The sequence below is a fragment of the Onychomys torridus genome, chromosome 6 (genome assembly GCF_903995425.1).
Source record: "Onychomys torridus chromosome 6, mOncTor1.1, whole genome shotgun sequence".
Classification (NCBI taxonomy): domain Eukaryota; kingdom Metazoa; phylum Chordata; class Mammalia; order Rodentia; family Cricetidae; genus Onychomys; species Onychomys torridus.
The window spans coordinates 43,296,971-43,321,891 of NC_050448.1; the positions used below are offsets into that span (position 1 = coordinate 43,296,971).

The 24,921-nt window shown below is 43.4% G+C and overlaps 1 protein-coding gene across 1 annotated transcript in view; it reads left to right on the forward strand.

The window, feature by feature from the left end:
- Kcnab1 (potassium voltage-gated channel subfamily A member regulatory beta subunit 1) overlaps positions 1 to 24,921 on the forward strand; it is a 250,881-nt gene that overhangs the window by 131,417 nt on the left and 94,543 nt on the right. The window contains exon 2 of the mRNA XM_036189972.1: positions 607 to 650. Coding sequence (XP_036045865.1) covers positions 607 to 650 — 44 coding nt within the window. The remainder of the gene's footprint in view (positions 1 to 606; positions 651 to 24,921) is intronic.

Genomic DNA, 24,921 nt, shown 5'->3' on the forward strand with positions numbered 1-24,921 from the left:
TCTATGTAAAATTATAAAACTATGTTTCTTTTCCTTGATGAACTTTCAGGGATAAAAAAAAATGTTGAGAAATAAAAGGAGACTCCTTCTTTAAAGGGTTATCAGAGCTTCCTGTGTTAATTTTCTGCAAACTTGTATAGAAATAGATTACAGTAAAGATGGTCTCCCTTGTCTTTTAGAAGTCATTAAGTCAACAAGTCAACATTTATTGAGTGTGTATTCTGTGGAATGTCTGTGATAAATGATGGACAGTTGGTTAGTGAAAAAGGTAAATCCCCTTGGTCTGGAAGAATGCATATTCTAGAAGGAAAGAGAGAGACAGTAAATGTAGAATCAAATTAATAGAGACAATTTAAAATTGAAAGGCTTCATTTTGTGGGGGATATTTTGTTCTTAGGCTGTGCCTGAGAAGATTTTGAGTTTCTCAATGACAAAAATGAAGCAGAGATACAATAAGAATAGCAAAGAAAGAGAGGCGCTTCCCAAGGCCATGGGGGCACAGTCTTCTGCCTCAGCTTTTGTCAAGAAAGATAATATTCAGGGTTACCTTGTGTGCTGCTTCCCAGGTAGAAGTGATAACTATGTGTTGTTTGGCTTTTCTTCTAGGAATCTTGGGAAATCAGGACTCAGAGTTTCTTGCTTGGGTCTTGGTAAGTACTTATGGTGTTACTGGAGGGAATGGGTGGGAAGGTGGGAGACTGAGGAGATACCAGACAGTGACTGTATTATAGGTCAGGGTTCCATCTCAGTAGAAGGAGACTGGCCAACTTTGCCCATTTCCCCTCTGAGCCTTTCCTTGTCCAGCATGCCCCTCTCCCTGTCTAGACCCAAAGACCCACCATGTCACTCATCTTCTGCCTCAAGCAGAAAGCAGTCTCAGAGGAGGAGGACCATATACCTCTCCTACTTATCTAGTGTGCAAGATGTAAACATACACACCTCAGCCTGCCTTCAGTTTACCTGACCGCCTTTCTATTCTTGCTTCCCCTTGACTAATGTCTTCACTTACTTCCTAATATTGTTATATATTTTATGTGCTTTTAAAAATCTACTTCCAATTATTGGGTGCAAACTGAGACAATGCACACACAAAGTGTTCTCAGTTGACAGAATCTAGAACAAAGGAGATGGTCCTCTAGGCTTTCCTGTGAGACAGTATTTTCATTATGCTAGTTGACATGGGAATACCCATCTTAACTATGGATGGAACCATTCCCTGGCAGCCAGTCACAGACTGAATACAATGCGGGTGGAGACACTTTGGAATGGCATGTTTATTCTGTGTCATTGTATAATTGACAAAATATAGTAAGGATATGGTGCTGTGTGTTTGTCATACTGTGTCTAAAGTCAGGAAGGAAAGAAAGATGTATGCTTGTGTGACTGGGAGCTCAACAGAGAGGACCATTGTGTCTATAGTACATGGCCAGTCAAAAGTCTTTATTCCAGCTGACTAGGACCACACCCAGGTGTTCAGGGACCTAGGTATGGTCCCAAGTGTCCAGAACACCAGGTTTGTAAGGGCAGAGGCCTTGTCCAGGCATCTCATCTAGCAACTGCAGGGGGCAGGGGTGCCTCACACAGTAAGCAGTTTGAAGCAAGCAGTTTTAACAAAAGCTAAGATAAGCAGTTAGCCAGTCTGAGGTGGGTTCTGCAAAAACAGGCAGCTAAGATAGCGGTTAGCTGGAGGAGGTTCCACATAAGCAGTTTTAACAATGGCTACAATAAGTTAGCTAGGACATCCTGACCTGGGGTTTCTAGAAGAGAGTTGGGTAACTTTCCACAGGATTCCATCAAGGAGGTCAGATTCTAGTTAAACTTGGAACAGCCTCAACAAGAACACAAGATGGAGGAAACTCAGGACTGTTTTCCCCCATTGCACTGGTGTTCAGTTCAGATTCTACTTGTTATTTTCATTCACTGAGACCCATGGCATTCTCTCATAGACACATCAGAAGGCATCACAGGTGATTCCAGATTTTGTCAAGCTAACAATGAAAATTAATCATCACAAATCTATGCCTTGTCAATTTGATACCGTGAATATTAATTTTAAATATAACCTTCCACCCTCCTCCTGAATGTCTCCTTCTCCATGCCTGTCTCATGATACAAAGTTAGTCCAGCTGCAAGAGTCCTCCCAGATCTTAACAATTCCATCCTTGTTCAAAAGTTCAAAACCCCCTGTGAGATTCAAGGTAGTCTCTTAACGGTGAGTCCTGGTAAGAAAAAAAAAAAGTTAATACTTCTAAAATACCATAGCACAGAATAAACATTCCCATCCCAAAAGACAGAAATGGTGACATTGAAAGGAAATTAGGGGCTATAAAGTAAGACTAAAAGCCAACATGCGAAGCACTAAATCCTACAACTCCATATTGAAAGGTCTCAGGTGTGGGTCCAAGGGGGACACTGAGATGGGTTGTTAGGGGTAAGGAGTTTTCAGAAACATTATTAACACCATGGGCAGGCAGACAGACGACAGCATGGTAGGGGCATTGAGGAGGTTGAAGCCCCAAGACCAGAGACAGGCAACACAGCGGGGAATGGGGGTCTCTTCTCACTGCTCGCCAAGGAAAGGGGCGCTTCCCAGACGGGAGTCGGAAAAGAGGATAGGGAGCAGGATGTGTGCCCACTAATACCCCTTTTGTATAAACTCATTTCCCTTGTGTGAATCCTGATATTTAGAGGTCTTAGAGATTCGTAGACAATGGTCTCAGTAGACATTGTCAGACAACAAAAGGACCGCTTCCGTCATTGCAGCCTGAGAAGTCTGGTCTGGAATCTACTACGTTCTGATGTATATCTGGCACCTGGGATGCATGATGAAGTCATCTGGACCTCAGTGGCCTTGGGTAGCCCTGCTGTTCTAGCTCTGCCATCTGTAACATGAGTGGTATCTCGTGTATTAGCTTGGGGACTTTTGAAGCAGATAGCCCCCTGTCCTGGGTTCCCCATTGTTACTTAGGTTCTAGCTTCACAGCTTTATGCAGTAGCTTCCAATGTTCTCCTTGGAGGAATCTGAACCTGCCACACATTGCTTGACCTCACAGGCTTTCTGGAAGTTGGCTGCAAGCCCCCATAACCCTGTAACTGCTGAATTTTGCATGTCTGCAACACTCAGCATCATCCAGAAGATGCTGCCAGGCTCTGTGCTGGCTCAAGATACAATCTGACCCTCTTCTATCACAGCCATAGATAGCTACTGTGTGTCAGGAGCTGAACCAGGAAAAACTTTGCTAGGGAGTTGGTTTGGGGTAGGAAGTGCCTTCAGTAGACTTCTTAGCTCAGGTTCTCTACTGTCAAATGAATTTGTCTTTTCACAAGACGGAGCCTTTAATGGTCAGGGGCTTGTCCCAGGATACCCTCCGTTCTAGTCCTGAGGAAGAGCTTAAGGTTTGTTTATAAATAATGCTGATCTCAGTAACAATTATAGTGGCTTTCTTTTCACTTGTTTTGCCTATAACTTTAAACTCATTCAGATTAATTTCCTTGCTAACCCGCACATTTTTTATATTTTCCTGTCCCTGTCACTGTAGATATGACTAAGAATAGTGAGTAGTAACCTTGACTCAGCCTAGATGTAATAAAGTCATGAAATTTCCTCCCATTTAGGCAGTAACTTTCTTTTTCTTTTTTTGAGTCAGGGTCTCACCGTCCTGGAGCTCCCTGGGTAGACCAAGCAGGTCTCAAACTCAGAGAGCCACCTACCTCTGCCTCTCAAGTGCTGGGATTAAAAGCATGCACCGCTACACCCAGCTAATCCATGACTGTTTAATTCAGTCTTATTCAAGTTTTTGGAACTCTGGAAGAATGTATTCACATATGTCCAGATTATAAGAATAATGGCCTCTAGTCCAGCTCCCAATAGAGTCCTTGTTCTCTTCTGAAACTTTACATGCCTCTTCTTTACTGTCCATGTTTCTGCCAGTGTTCTTGCCACATCCCAGAATAGTCCATTATTCTTTGCTAATAGGACTCCAGCACTTCGGTAGCTTACAGCTTCAAAATCTTCGGCATTCTTCCTTTAAACTGGTTCAGAAGCCTGAGAACTACATGGTCAGATTTCATATGCCAACTTCCCAACCTTTCAGACCTAATAATCTATATGGGTCATGTGTCTCCCTGACGGGACCAAATATCTGACAAGAAGAAACAGTGTAGAAAGGGTCCACTTTGGTTCATAGTTTGCCTGGAACAACCCATCATGGCAGAGAGGGAGGGTGGCCTGGCTGTGCTAGCTCATTTTCTCTTACTGTAGTGAAACAGCATGGCCCAATGCGACCTGGGGGAAGAATGCACTTATTTGGCTTACATTCTGAGACCCCAGACCATGGAAGGATGCCACCCGCATGAAGAGTGGTTCTCCCCTCTTTAATTAGAACTGTTTGGAAATGTTCTTGCAGACAAATACTCCCAGAGACATGTCTCCTAGGTGACTTCAATGTCTGCAAATTTGACAATAAAGATTAATTAATCATCAGTAGGTTTTTTGAGAATGTGCTTATGGTAAATCATTATACATTACTGAAAGAAACTAATCAGGGGCATGAGATTTAAAATACAGTAAATTGGGTTGGGGATTTAGCTCAGTGGTAGAGTGCTTGCCTAGCAAGCACAAGGCCCTGTGTTCAATCCTCAGCTCCACAAAAAAAAAAAAAAAAAAAAAAAAGGCTCAGCAGGAAAAACGTTTGTTATATAAGCATGAGGACCAGAGTTCATATCCCTAGAACCCATGTAAAAGCCATGTGGGCATAGCAGCCTGCCTGCAATCCCAGCATGAGGGGGTGGAGACAGGAACTCCCTGGTTAGCCAGACTATCCAAAATTGCAAGCTTTGGGATTCAGTCAGAGATCCTGCCTCAATATACAAGATAGAGAACAGCTGGGAATACACTTGACATCAACCTCCAACCTCCACATAGACACACAAACATGTGAGCCTGCAAACTGAAGTGCTCCCACACACATGCGAACATGCGGGTATGCTACAAACACGTATATACATTCAAAAAGAGAAAGGAAACACACACACACACACACACACACATGCAAGCACGCATGCACACACGCACGCATGCCGCATGCACACACCACATAAAGATGTATTTAGGACTATGATGTAAAAAATATTGACCAGTTATCTTAAAGTTGGTATCTGTGGAGAAAAATAGTCTAGTCAACAGGCACATAGGAAGCTCAACATGCTCTGGCCATCGTGGCAAATACTTGTAATCCCAGCACTTGGCAAGTGGAGGCAGGAGGATCAGATGTTCAAGGTCACCTGCTGCTACTTAGAAATGTTAAAGTCAAACTGGGCTACATGGGACCCTGTCTCAAAACAGAAAAAGGAGGAGGGTGGCAAGATGGCTCAGTGACTAAAGAAACTGGCCACAGAGCCTCACAACTTAGGTGGAAGGAGAGAACCAACTCCCACAAGTTAGTCTCTGTCTTCCATATGTACACCATGACATAAACATGTGCACACACATACATACATACACACACATGCATTTGCACACACAGTGCACACATGTACATACCTACAAATACATTGAACTTTTTAAAGGAAAATTCAAACAAAAACTGTAATAAATTAAGGAGCCCCCAAAAATGTCAAATATGACTCTAGAGAATGGACTGCAGTACATTTCTGTTTGTCTTTCTGTTTGGTTTTGGTTTTTTTTCTGTTTGTTTGTTTGTTTGTTTGTTTGTTTGTTTGAATGCAGCCTGTATGAACCATTTAGTTTTGTGAACTTTGAAATGAGTCTGATCTAAGAGCAATAAATACCAATTTGAGCTTCAAGATCTTAGAGACCTGTGATAAGACACTGTGTTAAAAAAAAAAAATAGGAAAAAACAAAGCAGTTCACAAGGTTGATGGGCTTCATTCAAAACAGGTGATGGCAAGACACTTACTCAGGGTGTGTCTGTGCTGCCTCTGTAAAGGAGAAAAGAAGATATTCACAAGAGGAATATAGCACCAGCCTTAGGTACTTCATCGGGCTCCACAGATCCCAGTTGTCCAATCAGTGAAGTTGGCTTTACAGCTCAAGCCTTCGATGTCAGCTCAGTCATAGCCCGTGTTCAGCTGAGACTTTGGACATTAGGCATTAACACTCCAGGCAATCAAAAGACCACAGGTATCATTTGTTAAAATGCTTTAAAGGTCATAGTTAAAGGTGACTGCTCTGGCCTTCTTCTCTACTTGAGGAGCGGCTGGAAGCTTCTTGCCTGCCAAGCTTTTTTCTGGCAGATGAAGAAAACATACAAGGGGAGCAGAATGGTAGGGTGGCTTGAGGACCAAGTAATGATACAACTAACAAACACAGTCCTGCTGGGCAAAATGTAGGAAGGAGAGGCGAATCACACCCAGAGATAGCATTAGCAGGAACATTGTCTGAACACTCTGCTCACAGCCATCAAGTCCTGCTGGTGTCAAAGAAACTGATGGAAAAATGAATAAATCCAGTCTGGAATAACCTCAGGGCTTCTGTGGCACCCAGTGCTTGAGGAGGCTACTGAGGTAGGTCAGTGAGCTGACACCCTGCCATTCATTCGGTTTTTCCCATCAGGGCCGCTACCCTGCCTAGCCATAGCAGACTTCAAGAGTACAAGCAGTAGATCTTACAACTCGGCATTTTGGGCCTCTTTCTAATGCATTGCATGCGTACAGAATGTACTGCTGGCTCATCTCCCTCTGCCTTTGAGATGCTCACACTGTACTTAAATATTTTGGTAGCAGGAGCACATGACATTAAACATTTAACATGGATAGGATTATGTTTATGACACCCTTCATGATTCCCAGTTCTGTCGCTAAGGAAGGCCATGATAAACTAGCCACCTCAACTATTATTATAACAACAGTTATAAAGTGCCTCCAGACACCTGAGAGACCCTTTAAAAGTGCAATTTCTCTCCTCAAAGATTTTAACCATTTTTCTGTAGAATGCAAACAGAATGAAGTATCAGGGGACCAAAATACTCACAGACTCCAAGTGGTACATGAATATTAAATGTACGAGAGCATTTTAGGCTTGTCACTCTCCCTGGAAAATTCTAACAAAACCATAACATATACATAGAAAAATTAGTAGGCACTTTTATTTTTACAAAACAGGACATGTACGTGTATGTGTGGGTATGTGTTCATGTTGGTGCACTTGTGTGTACAGGTACATGTGTGTGCCTTATGTGTGGAGGCCAGAAGTCAACTCCTGATGTCATTCCTCAGGAGTCATCCACAGGTGTTTCTTGTTGACTTGGAGCTTGACAAGCAGGCTGCACTGGCTGCCCCATGAGCCCCTAAAGAGCTACCTGTCTCCATTCTCCAGTGCTGGGTTTACATACACACACACCCCACCCCCAGCCTTTAAAAACAGGTTCTAAAGGCTGAACTCTGATCCTTGTGTTTACACAGCAAACACTTTACCTACTGAGCTATCTCCCTAGCCCCTTATCCAAATGGGATCTTAAGTGAATAGTTAATGATAAAATGCTCTTAAGAATTGCTGACAACTGGATCCATCTGAACAATCACTGCCGCTGACTGCTTGCCTTTGCTTGAAAGAGTCCATTAGGACCAAAGACACAATTGAGGAACAAAAACAGTAACCTGACATTCCATACAGCAATTAGAAGAGAGCTCAAGGAGGAAAAAAAATCAGAACCCATGACCGGGTAATTGGCAAGAACTGTAACGACTTATAAACATGGCTTTCCTAAAAAGCAACACCGTTATGAGAGATTCAGTCTTTGCAGTCATCAGCTCCTTTACAAAAGAAGGAAACAGATTCAGGAAAAGCCCATCCCCTGCCCAAAGCCAGTGCTAGAGCTGGAAGTCTCCAGCCTCGCCCCTTGCTTTACTTCTCTCACTACTGTGAAAAAGAAAAAAAAAAAAAAATCACCTTGCAATTTAAAGAAGAAATATTCATCTTGCTTGCAGTTACAAAGGTTCAGCCCACTTCCACTGGTTCCGTTGTTCTTGGGGTCATAGAGAGTAGGTACAATAAAGCAGCAGGAAGGATGAGGTTGCTCCCCTCATGGTGAACAGGAAATGGAGGGGGTCACAACAGGAAGGGGCCAGGACAAGATACAGCCCCAGAGGCATACTTCCAAAGGCCTGATTCCCCCCCACAGGCTCCACCTTTCAGAGCCATCACCTCCCATTGGTCTACTTCTTAGCTCATCAATGCAACACCCAGCATTTGCTCATGCCCCTCGGGATCTACTCATCTCTGGAGACACCTTGTCCTCTACACTCAGAGCTGTGCTTTGCTAACGCTCTAGGTGTCTCTCAGTCCAGTCAACCTGAAAATAAAGATCAGTCATCACCATTCTCCTTCACCAGCAGACAGGCATACACAGCCATTGCCATCACCCACGGTCCCTGCATCCTGGCTTCCTTCTTGAGAAGACAGCAGTTTGGGATGGTTTGTTAACTGTTGAGTTGAAAGGATTTAGAATCCTCTAGGAGACAACTGTCTGTACACATAGCTGTCTATGGGGGATTACCTACGTTGTTAGCCTTTGAGAATGTCCTCAAGAGATAATCTTGATCAGGTTAATTGATGTAGGACGATCTGTCTTAACTGTAGGTGGGACCATTCCCTGGGTAGGAATCCTGGACTGAACACAATGGAGAGAGAGATGAGTGCTCCTATTCATGGCTCTCTGCTTCCTGATTATGGATTCCATATGACTAGTTGCTTTGGCTTCCTGCTGCCTTGACCTCCCAGGCCTGTACCCTTGAACCGTGAGCCGAAATAAACCCTCCCTCCCTTGGCTGTTTTTGTCATGGTCTTTTATCCCAGCAACAGAAAAGAAACCAGGCCACAGTCGCATCACCTGTGAGGCTCCTTCAGCTCCAAGAGAAGTTGTGTGGGCACTAGGCAGATTCAGCAGGACTTCTGACAGGAACTGGCTTCCAGATTGCCAGAATGTGAAGTGAGTCTTGGCCTCCCTGTCTAGCATTGGGGTGGGCAACAACCCTCAATGGTCCCTAGATGTAACCAGAGCCAGAATCTGTTTCTGCCCAGGATCAGGTACACTTTCACTGGGAGACTTCAAAGGCAGAATGCTGCCTAGCAGAGATGGTTTTGGTTTTGTGCAGATGCCTTGAATGTTGTCCTGCCTTTTCCTTGTTGCTACCACTACTACCTAGAAGATACCGTGCACTTCACCATAGCTCCTCTACTGAGCATCTTGGACACGGCATGCACTGCATATCTACAGTTCAAATCCCACTGTTCACTCTATGTTTATATAGGATTATTCTTCAAAACCTCCTGCAGCACAGAAACTCCAATTCAGGTTCAATCATCCTGGTCAGTAGTACACTTGAGTCCCTTTAACAGTGAAGAAAAGGCGCTGGAGGAATCACTTGGGGTGCCATCTTCTAACACAGTGTGTATGGGGGGTTGTACTTCTAGAATGTTCAGTAAAGAGAATGACAGCTACAGATAACCATCTCTAGAAGGACAGCATAAGAACCTGAGTGGTCCCCTGTGGGTCAGTGTTCACATGCCATAGGGGTCACAGCTCAAGATAGGAATAAAGGCCCAGATCTACCCAGGTATACTGAATATGAATTAATCAAGAACTTTCCAAAACAATTGAGCAAAAATCCTGGATCCAAGCAATGCATAAACAGCTTCCAAAAATACAGAAATTTCTAGACCAGATGCTTAATTTCTCCAGGTCTGTATGGACAGTAGACTCAGATGGCATTTTTGAGAAATCAAACTGAGTTCTATAAGGTTTTTCCATTATCAGGCTGACCTCAGAGTGATAAAATGGCTGCCGTAGCACCAAGCCTCATATCTCACTGGCTGTGGTATCCCTCCATGAACCAGTTCCTAAAGGACTTCGGACAACCAAGACCTGCTCCAGCAGAGGTTATGGTTTTGTGGTAGAAATGCTGACTTAGCATAAATGAAACCCTAGGTCAAGTCCTAGTACCTCATAAACAGATGTGGAGTATCGGCCAATGGTGAAGAGTGCATACTTGGTCCCAGGACCCGCATGGCAGCTCACCACGGCTTGTAATAAACTGGAGCTCCAGGCAGATTTGATGCCTCTGCCTCCATGGGTACCTACACTCCCACCAACATACCCCACACACAGACATATGCATCTACACGTAATTAAAAATAAAATAAACCTTCTTTAATAATTTAAGAAAAGGAATTACTACAAACCACTGAAACTGCATTCTCAGAAGGACTCTTTTCTAAAGAGAGGAAACAGTGGCTGACTATTAACAAACACATGGCCGCCATGACGAGGCAGAGCCTCCTATTCTTACTCAGCTTCCCTGAGCCTCTGTTACGTTGTTAATAGCTGTGGTCAAATATCTAAATTCTCACTTTCTCATCAACACGAGGTAAGCTCAGTTTAGTGAGTCCATCCACACTCTCCTCCTGTTGCCTCAGTTTGCCCAGTGGACAATTTCTCTGGCTTTGGCTTTTTGCCCCCTTAAGATTTGTTATTTTTGTTTTATGTGATGGGTGTTTTTCCTGCATTTATTTCTGTGCACCGTGTGTATGCAGTGCCCATGGAAACCAGAAGAAGGTGTTAGATCCCCTACAAATGGAGCCACAGACAGTTGGGAGTGGCCATGGGGGTGTGCTAGGAATCGAACCTGGATCCTCCGGAAGGGCGGCTAGTTCTCTTAACTGCTAGAGCCATCTCTCCAAACCCCAGCTTTGGCTTTTTAATGTTATTTTTTTAATTTTTGAAGTTACCTTTGAGAGAGAGCGTGCCTGCTATGACACAGGTGGGGGTCAGAGGGCAGCTTGGAGAGGGCTTGCAACATTTAAGACCCTGGAATCCACTCAGGTCATCAAGTTTAATAGCAAGTGCCTCTCATCATGGGCCGTTTTACCATCCCAGGTCTTTAATGTATTCTTTCCCACCTGTTCCCAATAATGGTGAAGGATCCGTGAGATTAGTGGCTCATTTGCAAATAAAAGCCTCACCCAAACACCTGGATACTGAAAACATGCCGAGGAGGCATCCATAAGAGTGAAGCAGAAAATACTGCCTCATTTTATATCTGACAACTAATTAAAATGAGAAGAGAAGGAGCGGACCAAGGTGTAATTATAGAAAATGGGTGATGAGGTAATGAGGAGAAGCTAAATGAGAGCTGACAGTCAAACCGTGCTTGCGGCTGAAGAGACGGAGCGAGGGAGATGAAAGGCTGACCTGGCACTCGGAACTCTAACAAGCTTTTTTCCAGACACTTCTCCTTCTTGGTCTCGGACCTTACCTCCCATGCATATTCACACTGTAGGCCCTACCATGCTGCTCCTTCAGCCTTTCCTCAGAAGAAACTACAAGTGCCGCCTGCATCTTGTCTCCAGAGTTCGCGGAGGCTAGAGGCTGAGGGAGCTGAGCGCATCCTACAAGATGGGGAGTCCAGGCCACTGCGCGCCTTTCCATGTGCACGCGGGCTGAACGACCAACACACCGATTCTATGCTGGGAAAGTGGAAGGAAGAGCCACAGGGGCGGGTCCTCGCACAGGCCATACTGAAGGGGCCTGGTTCTCGGACTATAGCGCCCCCACAGGCCGCCCCTGCTTATTGCAATGCTGTGTGCCTATGGTCGTGCCTCCAGAATAACTTGTTTGCTATTTGATCCCTGATTCAGAGCACATGCCTAGAACAGAGGCGATTCTCTGTGTATGCTCATTCATGGAATTCGTGGACGTATGGTCAGTGCTCAGAGAACGATGAGGCTCCATGGGAATATAAGAATGTATTCAAGGGAGACTAACAGGCAAGAAGAGCAGCCAGGACAGGGAGAGTGAGGAGAAGAACAATTGAAATCGTGCGGCCACAGGACACAGAAGGGGTACAAGATGCAGAAATGGAGCACAAGAGGCGGTGGTCACCTCTCTTGGTGCTGCTGGGAGCTGCCAGATTTTTGTGTAAGGATCTGTCAGTCTGATAAATAAAGACGTGGCATTTCGGTTTTGTTTAGGAGTGAGGCTATCTGTCTGTGTGAGACAGGGACCCACTATGTAGCTCAGGCTGACTTGGAACTCACAACCCCCTGCCTAGCATCCTGGATGCTGGAGACACAGGCTGTGCCACCATGCCCCAGTCCTCCTCTTTTCTAGGCTGGAGTGATGCTTTCCAGACCACCAAGTCTTGCTCAGAGGTTCCTTCTACATCCCGTCCCAATCCTCTCAACGACACAGCCTTTGGGCCTCAACTAGATACTGGAATGATTTGAGTATGTGTCTTCTCTTCCCACTTAGGGTTTCAGAAAACGGAGGCCATTTCACCATCTGGCAAGGTTTGGAGGGAATTGAGAGGGCTTAATAAATGTTTCCTAAATGAAGTGATAAAGTTCAGTAAGAGGAGAAGCCTAGCGAGAGCTGTCACAGGGGAGGAACGGATGAGAGGCCACCTGGGAGTGCAGGATGCCCGGAAGCCATGGCAGGAAGTTTGGGGCAGGGTCAGCTCTCCTGCTGCAGTAGCCAGCAAGGGGCAGGGCCAAATCTCCCAAGCCCAGTGAAGGCAGAGCCAGCTCAGCACTGCCCTCCTCATATTTCAACGCTAGTGGTTTGCAATAGCCCTTGGTGGTAACATGGGCCACAGACATCAATGCAGACCCCAGATTCAGCAGGACCACTGACCCAGACAGCAGCTCAGTCCTGGATGTCATCATGGCGCCATGCGGCAGCACAGGCTACTCAGATCAGCATGGCATAGTGACAGCATGACTCTCAGAAGTCACTGTGGCTGCAGGTGGCAGTGCAGGCCACCCACATCAGCCTCCTCCTCACCTCCTTCACTTCTTTAGTTCCACCTCTTTCCACAGCACACGAACCGTTCTGCTTCTTTCTCTGCCATTTCTCCACCTTATAGTTGCTCATTGTAACGGTGCCTCAAGATGTCTTCCACCCACCCAACCAGATCACATGGGGCCAGGTGGGCCTGTGTAGCCAGATGTGGTGGTATTGTGTTCCTCGAAATATTGTGCATGTTAATAAACTTATCTGGGGTCAGAGAACAGAACAGCCACAATATTAAACATAGAGGATAGGCAGTGGTAGCACATGCCTTTAATCCTAGCATTCCAGAGGCAGAGATCTACCTGGATCTCTGTGAGTTCAAGGATACAGCCAAGCATGGTGACTCACGCCTTTAATCCCAGAAAGTGAGGGCAGAAAGCAGAAAGGTATATAAGGCATGAGGACCAGGAACTAGCCTGTTTAAGTTTTTAGGCTTTGAGCAGCACAGCTCAGCTGAGAGGCATCCAGTCTGATCACCTGAGGAACTGGCGAGGTGAGGAGGCTGTGGCTTGTTCTGTTTCTCTGATCTTCCAGCATTCACCCCAATACCTGGCCTTGGGTTTGTTTTTACTAATAAGACCTTTTAAGATTCGTGCTACAGCCAGAAGATTCTCCAGTCCCACCCATCCCCACTGTCCCACAGCTGCTGATAAAGTATTTGTTCAGAGGTCTGTATTAATTACAACCTGTATGGCTAATGGCTTAAGTTTCTTGTTAGCTAGCTCTATCATCTTAAATTAACCCATTTCTGTTCATCTATGTTTTGCCACATGGCTGTGGCATTACCAGTTTGCTGGCATGTTGCTTCTTGGGTGGTGGGCTGGTGTCTTTTCTTCCTCTGCCTTTCTTCTTCTTCCTGTCTCTTTCTTGGATTTTCTGCCTGCCTCTAAGCTGCCTTGCCACAGGCCAAAGCAGCTTATTTATTAACCAATGGGAACAACATATGTTCACAGCATACAGAAAGTCATCCTCCAGCAGGCCTGTACTTGGGATGTTTTTAAAGCGTAAAATAGCATAAAAAAAAAAAAAAAAAAAAAAGGCCGGGCATTGGTGCACGCCTTTAATCCAAGCACTCGGGAGGCAGAGGCAGGTGGATCTCTGTGAGTTCAAGGCCAGCCTGGTCTACAAAGCAAGTTCCAGGAAAGTACACAGAGAAACCCTGCCTCAAAAAAATAAAAAGAAAAAAGAAAAAAAAGTAAGTTGTAAAGTTCCAGAGATTGAATGGAGTGTATACTAATTTCTGGCTACCTTCTTAAAGGAGACGAACAAAGATAAATAAAAAGTAACTAAATAAAAGTCAAATATGAAGAAATAGGAAGTGTGAAAATGACTATAAAATTTATCATGGGTGGTTGAGATGACTCATGTGGGTAAAAGCATTTGCAGTGCAAGCCTGACAACCTGAGTTTGATCCTAAGACTCACACCGTGGAAGGAGACTAACTTCCAAAATAATTGTCCTCTGACTTCCATACACATGCCCTGGTAATTCCATGTGCTTGCGTGCATGCACGCGCGCGCACACACACACACACACACACACACACACACACAAACAGTTTTAGTTCATCATGAAATAAATGAAAAAGCACTGAAGCATTCAAGGCACCCAGATGAGAGCAGCAGCAGTGCATTGGTGGATAGTGATAACTAATGGGGTGGCATCTCTGAAGAAAATCAAAGCATAGGATCCCAAGAAAGCAGGAAATATGAGCCTGGGAGAGAAACATCCCTAAAGGGAGCAGAAGATGGCACTGCCTTGCTGTATGTTCATTGTGTATCCATGAAGCAGGTTCTAAGAAAATAATCTGAGGGCAAGTAGTTTTCTTAGAGATGGTTCTCATTATCACCATTTTCATCAGTAGAGACGTGGATCAGGGCAGGAGGCCAGCTCTGGACAAGCCAGTGTGCAGCTGGATCAGGTAGCCCCTCACCCATAGGTGAGGAGGTGGGCCTTTGTTGACCAGCAGAGCGGTGGGCAGCTAGAAGCTCATGGGCAATCAGGCTGAGCAGCAATCCTCTGCACTCAAGGAAGTTGGTAGGTTCTGCAGCAGGAAATAGAAAGCATTTAGAGTTTTTCTGCTTTATTCTTTTTCTGTGCGCTGTCAGGGGTCTGTTATCCGGGAGGTTGAAAGAAGAGGATGATGAGACCAGAGAGACAAACAACTTCTAGAGAGGGAGGACGGGTAATGGGTCCGTCTCTACAGCTTGTGACGTTTTATCCAACACATATCCTGCGTCTTTGTTATAGATGATGAACAGCCAGATAGTTGGGTTCATCCACATTTGAGCTTTGCCTGGAAGGTGCCATGAATAGGCACTGAAGCCATGGAGCTGAGGACAGGGCAAGAGAATTGAGCCCACTAGTGGCCCTTGTGATCTTGTCCCAGAAAACAAGAGTGCTGATGCTCTTTTTATCCATCTTTTTTTTCTTTCTGCTAGCTATTTTTACTGTAGTCATTACTTCCACTGGGACTTTTGCACTAGGAAAATGAAGGTCAAAGAACCAAAGACAGAATGCCGAAGGAATAGACTTCTCTTGGTTATTATCTACGGCTGTGAAGAGACACCATGACCAAGACAATTTATACAGGAAAACATTCAATTGGGGACTTGCATACCGTTTTAGTTGCCCGGTGTCATGACAGGGAGCGTGGTGGCAGGAAGGTAGGTGTGGTGCTAGAGAAGTAGCTGAGAGCTGCATCCTGATGTGCGGGCAGCGGGCCTGGCATGGGCTTTTGAAACTTCAAAGCCCACCCTCAGTGAGACACTGCCTCCAACGAGGCCATACTGCCTCCATCTAATCCTTCTCAAGCAGTTCTACTAACTGTGGACCAAGCATTCAAACAGATGAGCCTATTAGGGTCATTCTCTTTTGTCACTATTTGGTCATGCTAAAGGCCCCACAAGACAGTACAATCTCTAGCTTGGGGTCAAAACCACCTTCAGCCTTCTCTGCTACCTGAGTCTTCACTTTATTACTGTTTCTTTTCCTATACTTCAGTTTCTATAGTGGATAGATTGAGTATATTCCCATAATGTCCCAATCAGCACTTAGACCCACCCATAAAAAAATAAATAAATAAATAGATAGATAGATAGATAGATAAATAAATAAATAAATAAAAGAATGCAGAAAAACAAACAGACAGAAACAACTAAGTCTGGACCTTTTCTCAGACTAGCTACAGCATGGTCCCTAGTGGGGGCAGTTCACCAGCTCCCCAGGTGGTCCGACCTACTGAGGTGGAGTTGAGGCTCACTGACCTGGACAAAGAACACCAACCTGACTTCCTGCTGAAAGGGAGCCCTGCCTTCTTGCCTGAGTCACTTGCTCATCAATGGCTGGATAGAAGAGGAAGTGTGGCACATCTGAGAGCATTTTGTTTCCCACCCAGCATACAAGAGGCCCCACCAGAGAGTAGGCACATGCCCTTCTGCTCGCCACTGTAAGAAGCAAGTAGAAGACTAGGTGTTCGTTTTTCATTTACCTTTGGTCCCCAGTTTAAAAAATAAATCTTTGAAAATTGCAGTATCCTTTTAATGTTTGCTAGTCATACTGCTCATAATCCATAATAAATAACTACTCCTTGAGCTTTATTAAGTTGGGTTTGCCTTGAATTGGTATATTCCACTGACTGGGGCTTTCATAGCATTCTTGAAAGTAGTATCTTCCTATAGAACTTCTATTGCTTCCAATAACATCTCCCTGAAGACAAGAAGGAAAATACTATTCAGTGAGTCTTTGTTACAACCTGAGTGCTTCAGATATTGGCTGAAAACATTTAACAGTGTTAGCTGTGGAGTCTCAGTGCTTAGATTCAATTCTTGACCCAAGCACTTATCAATACACAAACTCAGATCTGAGTGATCATGCTGACATGATAACTATAGAATCCATACCACACTGACTGGTACAATGTAAGTTCTCAAAATAAAAATACTGGTTGGCATCTTCATCATCTCATTTAGTCCTCACAACTATACAGTGAATATGTATCATTATCCGTTTTAGGCATGAACTAAGTCTCAAGAATGAATTGTCTATGGACATAATTTGAAGTGTATCCAAAAGAAAAAATGTAAATATGCCCCTAAGAGTTGTTGTAAAGAAAGAAAATTGATTTTATAATATGCTACCTATAACTGAGGAGGACACTGATTTGCAAAGCTGAACTCTGCTCCGTGATTAGAGACAGTAATAAAAAGACAAACAGAGTCCCTGTCCTGAGGAAGGGACCCTGAGTGCCCCATCTAACCTTATCTTTAGTAGCAAATTTTCATCACAGCAGCTGCACAAGACCTCTACAAAACCAGGCCAGCCCACATCCTAGCATGGAGTGGGAAGAGGTTTGTGAGGCCTCCCTCCTAACAGAGGAGCTACTTCAGGATTGCTCTTCTTTGAGGCTGTGGCTCTGGTTAGGTCGACCACACTCCAGTGGATATCCCCAGACCCAGCAGTATATGCACAGCACAAATTAGAATTAATGGGTTATTTAAATACACACACACACACACACACACACACGAAATAACAGTAAAGAGGACAAGACATTAGAGGGGTCAGGGAGGTGGGAGTGAATCTGGCAAGAGTTATGGGGAAGAGTTGGGGGTGAATTTGATCAAAATACACTGTATAAAAATTTCCAAGAATTAGTAAACTGTGTTTTAAAAGAAACATTTATTATGGTTGTGAGGACAAAACCTTCTGCACTCATAGTGGGTGGTTCCTGAGATTCCCGACCAATCACAAAACTACCCAAAGTGGAGCATCATGAGGCAGCTCTCTGTCCTGGTGCTCCCTCTGGGAGCACCTCCCCTCATTCCCATGGTCAAGATCACTGGAGCCTTCAGAAGAAGTAGCTGACACCATGCTGCTTTAAGACAGCATATGCTGGTATTATTCTACCATGACAGCTCCCTGCATCCATGATAACCTCCCAGTCTCCCTCCAGAACATTCTAGTGGTGTGCATTTGGGCATGTGGTCACTAACTAAAATAATGATGAAGTCATTCTGATGAACTCATTTCCAATCAATAAGTCAATAAAAAGAGGGTCAGGTAATTTAAAAAGTTCATTAAACATTGTCTCTCTCTCTGTCTATTGATCATCTCTTCTCTGTCACTCTTGATTTGTACATCCATAAGACATTCCATGAGCACTTGACAGATGCCAGATTTTTTATACCTTCTCTGGAGATAAAAAAAAAAAATTCATTTGGCAGTTTGTTTAAAATAAAAATGTCTCAAGAAGGCCTGCATCCTGTGTTTGAGATCAACAGGAGGCTGTTAAAATAAAAATATGATGTTTATACTCTTGATATCTGTCTATCTAGATTGCTATCCATATTGTATGCCAGGAAACTTCACTCTGTCACTATATAATTAGATTAGGCTTTTATAATATCGTTGTCTCGGTGCTGAAGCCTTGGGTGGGAATGCTAGTGTTCTCACAAGAAGAGCTTGTCTCTAGGGACCAGGTTCCAGGAGCTGTTGTTCTGGGCTTCTCTCAGACCCAGATTCACTTTTCAATGTAACCTATCATTTGGAAGGAGTGTGTCACTGCACTGATCAGTTTTACTGTCACCGAAATCGAAAGCCTGGCAGAAATGACTTCAGAAAGGAAGCCTTTGATCTCACCATTTCAGAAGCCTCATCCATGGTGGTGGGCAGGGAAAATCTGAGCAGAGCAATGCATGTCATGGTGACCAGAAAGCAGAGAAAAGGCAAATATGGAAGTTAGAGAAGAACACAGGCCTTAGAAACATGCCCACAGACCTTCCTTCATCCTAGACCTCCTACCTCTCACCACCATCGGATAATGCCATCATATTAAGAATCCATCACAGGATCTGTGCATTCATTATGGCAGAGCCTCCACAGTCTAAACATCTCCAGACACTCCATCATGGACGCACCCTAAAAAGCCCTTCACTAATCGCCTAAGTATCCCTTAATCTAATCAAGAAGATAATCAAAGTTAACCATCAGACTCTATGTAGTGTCTGGGTTAAATTGAATCTCCTGATACTAAAGATAGATCCACATGGTTTTTATGAGTTAGGATCATTACACTTTGTTCTCCATGTTGTGTTAAATTTCTGCATATAATTACTGAAAAAAGAAAGCTTCTATTATTTTGATAGAAATAGCAGTGTCTGCATAAGAAGAGTGTGTATCATTCTCTGGGTGATGCAGAAATACCCCCTTTGACTTGGTCTAGTTATAAATTTTCTATTAGGAAAACATTATAGATACATTTTTTAAGAGCATAATGGTTTAATTTTTTTCTTTTTTATTATTATTATATTTGTGTTTTAATTTTACACAAATCAGCCATGGGCTCCCCTGTCCTCCCCCCTCTTGCCCCCCCACCTTCCCCTCAGCCCCTCTCCTCCATTCCCATCTCCTCCAGGGCCAAGACTCCCCTGGGGATTCATTTAAAACTGGTGGATTCAGTACAGGCAGGTCCAGTCCCCTCCTCCCAGGCTGAGTAAAGTGTCCCTGTGTAAGCTCAAGGTTCCAAACAGCCAGCTCATGCACTAAGGACAGGTCCTGGTCCGACAGCCTGGATGCCTCCCAAATAGTTCAAGCTATTCAATTGTCTCACTTATCCAGAGGGCCTGATCCAGCTGGGGGCTCCACAGCCTTTGGTTCATAATTCATGTGCTTCCATTCGTTTGGCTATTTGTCCCTGTGCTTTTTCCAATCTTGGGCTCCACAATTCACGCTCTTACAGTCCCTCCTCTTTCTCAACAATTGGACACGTGGAGCTCCACCTGGGGCCTGGCTGAGGATCTCTGCATCCACTTCCATCAGTTATTAGATGAGTGTTCCAGCACAACTGTTAGGGTGTTTGGCCATCTGATCACCAGACTATGTCAGATCAGGCTTTCTCTCAACCATTGCCAGCAGTCTACAGAGGATATATATAGATACATTTTTAAAAGCTGACATTATTAACAGCTTATATCCATAATGCACTAATGAAGTAAGCTGATGCTTATATGTAAATCCATGAATCTACAGGCAAACTTAGGAACTGAATTAATTTGAGTGCAATATGGCCAAGAATGAGACTTATTTTAGGTTATTGTCAAATTGTTCATATATATTTTCTGTTTTAATTCTTTCATAGCTCAAGAATTTCTTAGTCAGAAATCACATTTGTATTCCTGCTTCAGTAAGAATATCACACTATTCCTACTTCCTGAACAGAATATTTGCCTTTTAATAACATTTAATATCCTAAGCATCTGGTAGTTCATGGCCCAGGAAGAGGACCTTGAAAGGAATGCTGCAAAACAGTCTTTTATCTTTTTTTTTTCTTTTTTACAATTATCTTCTTGTTTTTACCTGAACATTTTCCTTGCTTTTCAGGAAATTAAAACATATTCTTAACAGATCCTGACAACCACATGAATATACCCCATGTTTTTATATTCAGAAACACCAGAGTTTTCAAAATTATTACTATTTGAGGTAGAACACCTCTCTGAACTATCAGGGATGAAAAAGAGTCAACAAACACACTCACAGACAAAGGAAATGAGCAGGAATTCACACTGACTTTCCAATTTCTTGGTAAGAGTATTTTTCCAGAACTATTCCCCATGCTGTGGGAAAGCATGATAGATCCCAAAAGGAACAAAAACATGTGTTTGAGCACAGACTGTATTCCAGGAACCGGGCACAGATCTCATGGTAAACAGCCTATCTAATAGGAGGTCACATTTTGGAAGAAGATATTAAAAATATTTGAATTTAAGAATCAGAAATTGCATGTATTTCTTGTATCCTATAAGTGTCTACTTTACTCTAACACTGTTTAATTCACCTATATTAACTACTCTACATATTTATTACAAGAACTCTTCAAAGAGCAGCATGAGAAAGTTTTGTTGATGCTGTATACTGAGTTTTTTTGTGTCCTAAGAGTTTCATTTGAGTAAATAATCCTCAATATATAACCAACAGTACTAGAAAAATATTAGGACCTATGACCAAGAATCTTAGAATACAATATGGCAAACTACATTCAATGTTCCTTTTTCATTATCGGGAAGTAGGAAGAATCATGATTTGTTGCAACCCTTGTTTATGAATGGATTGTCAAAAAAAAAAAAAAAAGATTTTTAAAGTAACTTTTGCTCCAGGTTAAAAAAAAGTAATATTATATGAAGGCAAAAGAAATGAAAGAATGCAGAGAGAGAAAACTCTAAGGATTTCAAGCTTTTTTTATTTTGAATTTTCCTAACAGGCTCAAAGGAACCAAATCAATTCAGAAATCATGTCTTCTAAAAGCAATTTCAGGTGGTAAAGTTATAGATTTAAATTGGTAGTTATGGTTAATCTAACATCAAAGTTCAGAGTGTAGGTTCTCATTTCTGGTGAAGGCACATAGCATAACAAGGTATCCGTACTACTAATGCTCAAATAGGTCTGAGTCCCTGGAGAAGTGTCGACCTTGCTTGTAATGTGCTTAATGACTCTCTTCTGGATTTTAACCACTCCTAAATGTCACATGCCTGTCACCCATTCTATTTTCAACATCACCCTCTTGTCTTTAAATTGTATTGATTTAAAAAAAAAAAAAAGCCAGAGAAACAGAACAAAACAGTTCTGGGAAAACTTTTCCTGAAGGAACTCTTAAAACAACATGAAGCTAGGAATATCCCTTGGCAGCTAAATGCAAAAGTATTTAAATCAAAGAAAGAGAAAAGGGAGGAAGAAAGTGGGGATGGGGAGGGACAGAGAGAGCAAAGGAAAGAAGGATCAAATACTTGTACATTCTCTATGAAGGACATAAAGAACCTCTGTCTGCCCCGCCCACTTAATCCGCAGAACCTCAGATGTGCACACAGGCTCAGAACTCAGAGTCCACCTCTCCTCAGGTGTTTCTGTGGTATCCAGACAACATTGTCAACTAGGGACTCTCTTCTGGTACAGGTTCCATTCTTGGACAATATACTCCAGGACCCCTGCCACAGATAACACACCCTGTCATTAGCCAGCCTTCAACCAGGTCTTTAGTTCTGCAGAGTGTGCTGACTAGAGAGATGAGTCAGTTTTCTGTCCATGAGATTGGGGGTATTGCTTACAGAACAAAATCCTTAGGCAAACCTTGATCGCTGGTAGAATTGAGAGAATGCATAAGCGTAAAAGTGTGGGGACAGGTATATGGCATTCTTCATCCACAATGGACAATTTGAGAGAAGAGGTGTGGAGCTTACCACAGCAAAGGTTTCCACAGGAGAGACATTTGGCAGAGGGAAGAATGTGGACAAATCCCTAAAGCAGGATGATGTTGCAAACAGCCAGATGTGCAATTGACTGGAACAGAGCATAGGGGAGGTGGGGAGAACAAGGCACATCACCCACCAAAATCAGCATGGGGCTATGGAGAGTGTGGCTTTGACAGCCTATCACTAAAGAGCCCTGGACCTCCTTGTCTGTACAAAGAATGGTGTTTCCAAACACTGCTGTGTTTCCCATGAGGATTAGAACCGATACATAGATGCATACAGAAGAGTCTAGAGCAATGGTTCTCCACCTTCCTAATGCTTCAACACTTTAGTACAGTTCTTCATGTTGTGGTAACCCCCAACCATGAGCTTATTTCTATTGCTATTTCATAACTGTAATTCTGCTACTGTTATGAGTCATAATGTAAATATTTATGTTTTCTGTTGGTCTTAGGCAACCCCTGTGACCATAGTGGATCTGTAAGGCAGACACTGAGATATTCTTTCTCATGTGACTGTAGTTTCCTATTTTACTATATTCCAAGGGTAGAAAAGGATTTGAATGGTGTTTAGTCCTTAAAAGTGTGGGCGCATGTGTGTAAGCACACTTTCTTCAACTATAAATGGGAATACTACTTGCACCCCAACTACCTGGGAGGCACACTTTAGTTCCGCATGGCCTTCGCCACTTCCTTGTCTAGTTTTATTTCTATTCCACGCTCTTTTGTAAAGTGTGGGCGTGTAAGGATACCACCTTCACCCCCGGAGAGCCTGGGTGGTATTACTGGTTCTTGCAAGGAAGGGTAATCAAAGTCAAAAGAAAAGGCTTAGTCGCTATCACATTTGTTAACTCTGTCCAGATGCTCATTAGCAATGCACGAGACACCAAAAACGAAAGATGAGGCTGCAGCTTGGATCCAAAAATAAGGGCTCTGTGTCAAATACTGACAGATGCAAGCTAGAACAAGGAGGGGTGCTTCATCTGCGTCATTTGCAGGAGATACGGCCTTGAGCTGTCACAGTCACTGCAATACAAGCCTGCAGCATCTCCACTGTGGCCATAGCAGGACTTCTCACAAAGTCACACTCAGATCTCCATGATGTTTGTAGGTAATCTGATAATCTGGCTGCTGGTCAGATAAAAATAATCAAAATCTCAGAGTGGAGCTTCTAGGAAATTCTAATGCTTAACACTCATGAAGCTAAGATGGGGACTTGGGGGTGACTTTGAGGTAGAGGATGCTAACCTTTTATCTATTTTACCATCCCTAAAAATACTCTGTTGATGTATTATTATTATTATTATTATTATTATTATTATTATTATTACCATCATCATCATTAATTATTGCCACCAGCTCATCCTCCTAGTGAGTAGAGAACTCAGGACTCCAGCTCCGGCCTGCTTGGCTACACTGCTTCCTGCCTCAGCAAACGATGTCTCCATTTTCTATACCCTTGAGTTGATGGGAGGTGACAAATTCAAGCAGTGAATTCCTCAACTTTACCTCATTCACCTGTCTAGTCAAGAAGTGAATTCCTCAACCTTACCTCAGCCACCTGTCTAGTCAAGAAGTAAATTCCTCAACCTTCCCTCAGCCACCTGTCTAGACATCCCAGACCTGTCACTAGAGAGTTCTCAGGCCTAGGATTTCTGGATTCCTTTGTTTACTCTTGAACTTCTCTTAATAAGTGAACAGAGTTCTTTCCGCATCATCTTGTGATGAAGAGAATCATAATAAGTAAAAAGCCACCTTAGCTCACCTGGGGACGATATAGTAGAGGGTAAAATCATAGAATCAGAGACCCCTGACTACACAGCTGTTGCTCCATACCCCTCCAGCAAGAAGGACTGTGGCATCTCGTCCACCAGTGATAGTTGATGCATCTGCCCACAATGTCACCACCCCTCCTCACTGGAGTCCTTGCAGCAAGGGGGAGGAATGGCATAGTGCTCTTCTCTAGTAAAGGAAATAGCTGGTATACCCATAGTGGGAAACATCTCAACCATCTAGAAACTAAAAGAACCAATGAATTATTAATGAGCTTTATTCATTCTTCAATAAATCAAAGTAAATATGCTTGATAGGAAATTATCCCATTACTCTGAAGACTAATGGTAGTCAAAAGGCAATTCAGTTCAACTTAACCAACATTGACTAACTATCTACTAAGTCACCACTTTTATTCTAGGGCTTTGGAGAGTAGTAAGTGTGTGAAGGGTCAGGAAGGGAGTCCCCTTGAACAAAGTAAGATGAATGTAATAATGGCTAACTTCCAGAAAAGGAAACACTATTTTTTTTTCAGTTATGGTGTACATACGAAGCTTTATTTTTTTATATTACTATATTTTTAGCTTGGAAATATTTGACACAGGCTACTTACTCATTTAGCTCAAAGGTTTGAAGGTGCAAAGTCCAAGATTGGTGGGAGTGGTAGTGGTGGGAAGTCCAGAGGAGCATTGCACGTGGCCTCTATGAGGTCGGAAGGTAGCGGCACATCATGACAGATGGGCATATCTAAACAAGCAAATGACTACACCTCAACAAGAACAGAGAGGATGCAAAAGCAAAACTGGCTCCTTTTATGACAACTACCTCATGACAGCTACCTAGGGGTTATCCCTGATGACTTTTGACCTCCTCCTAGGCCAGACCTCTTAAAACTCCCACCACTTCCTGTAATCCCAGCACTCGGGAGGCAGAGGCAGGTGGATCTCTGTGAGTTCGAGGCCAGCCTGGTCTACAAAGCTAGTCCAGGACAGGCTCCAAAGCTACAGAGAAACCCTGTCTCAAAACAAAACAAAACAAAACAAAAACAGAAACTCCCACCACTTCCCAACAGTTCCAGGCCAAACTCCAACACAT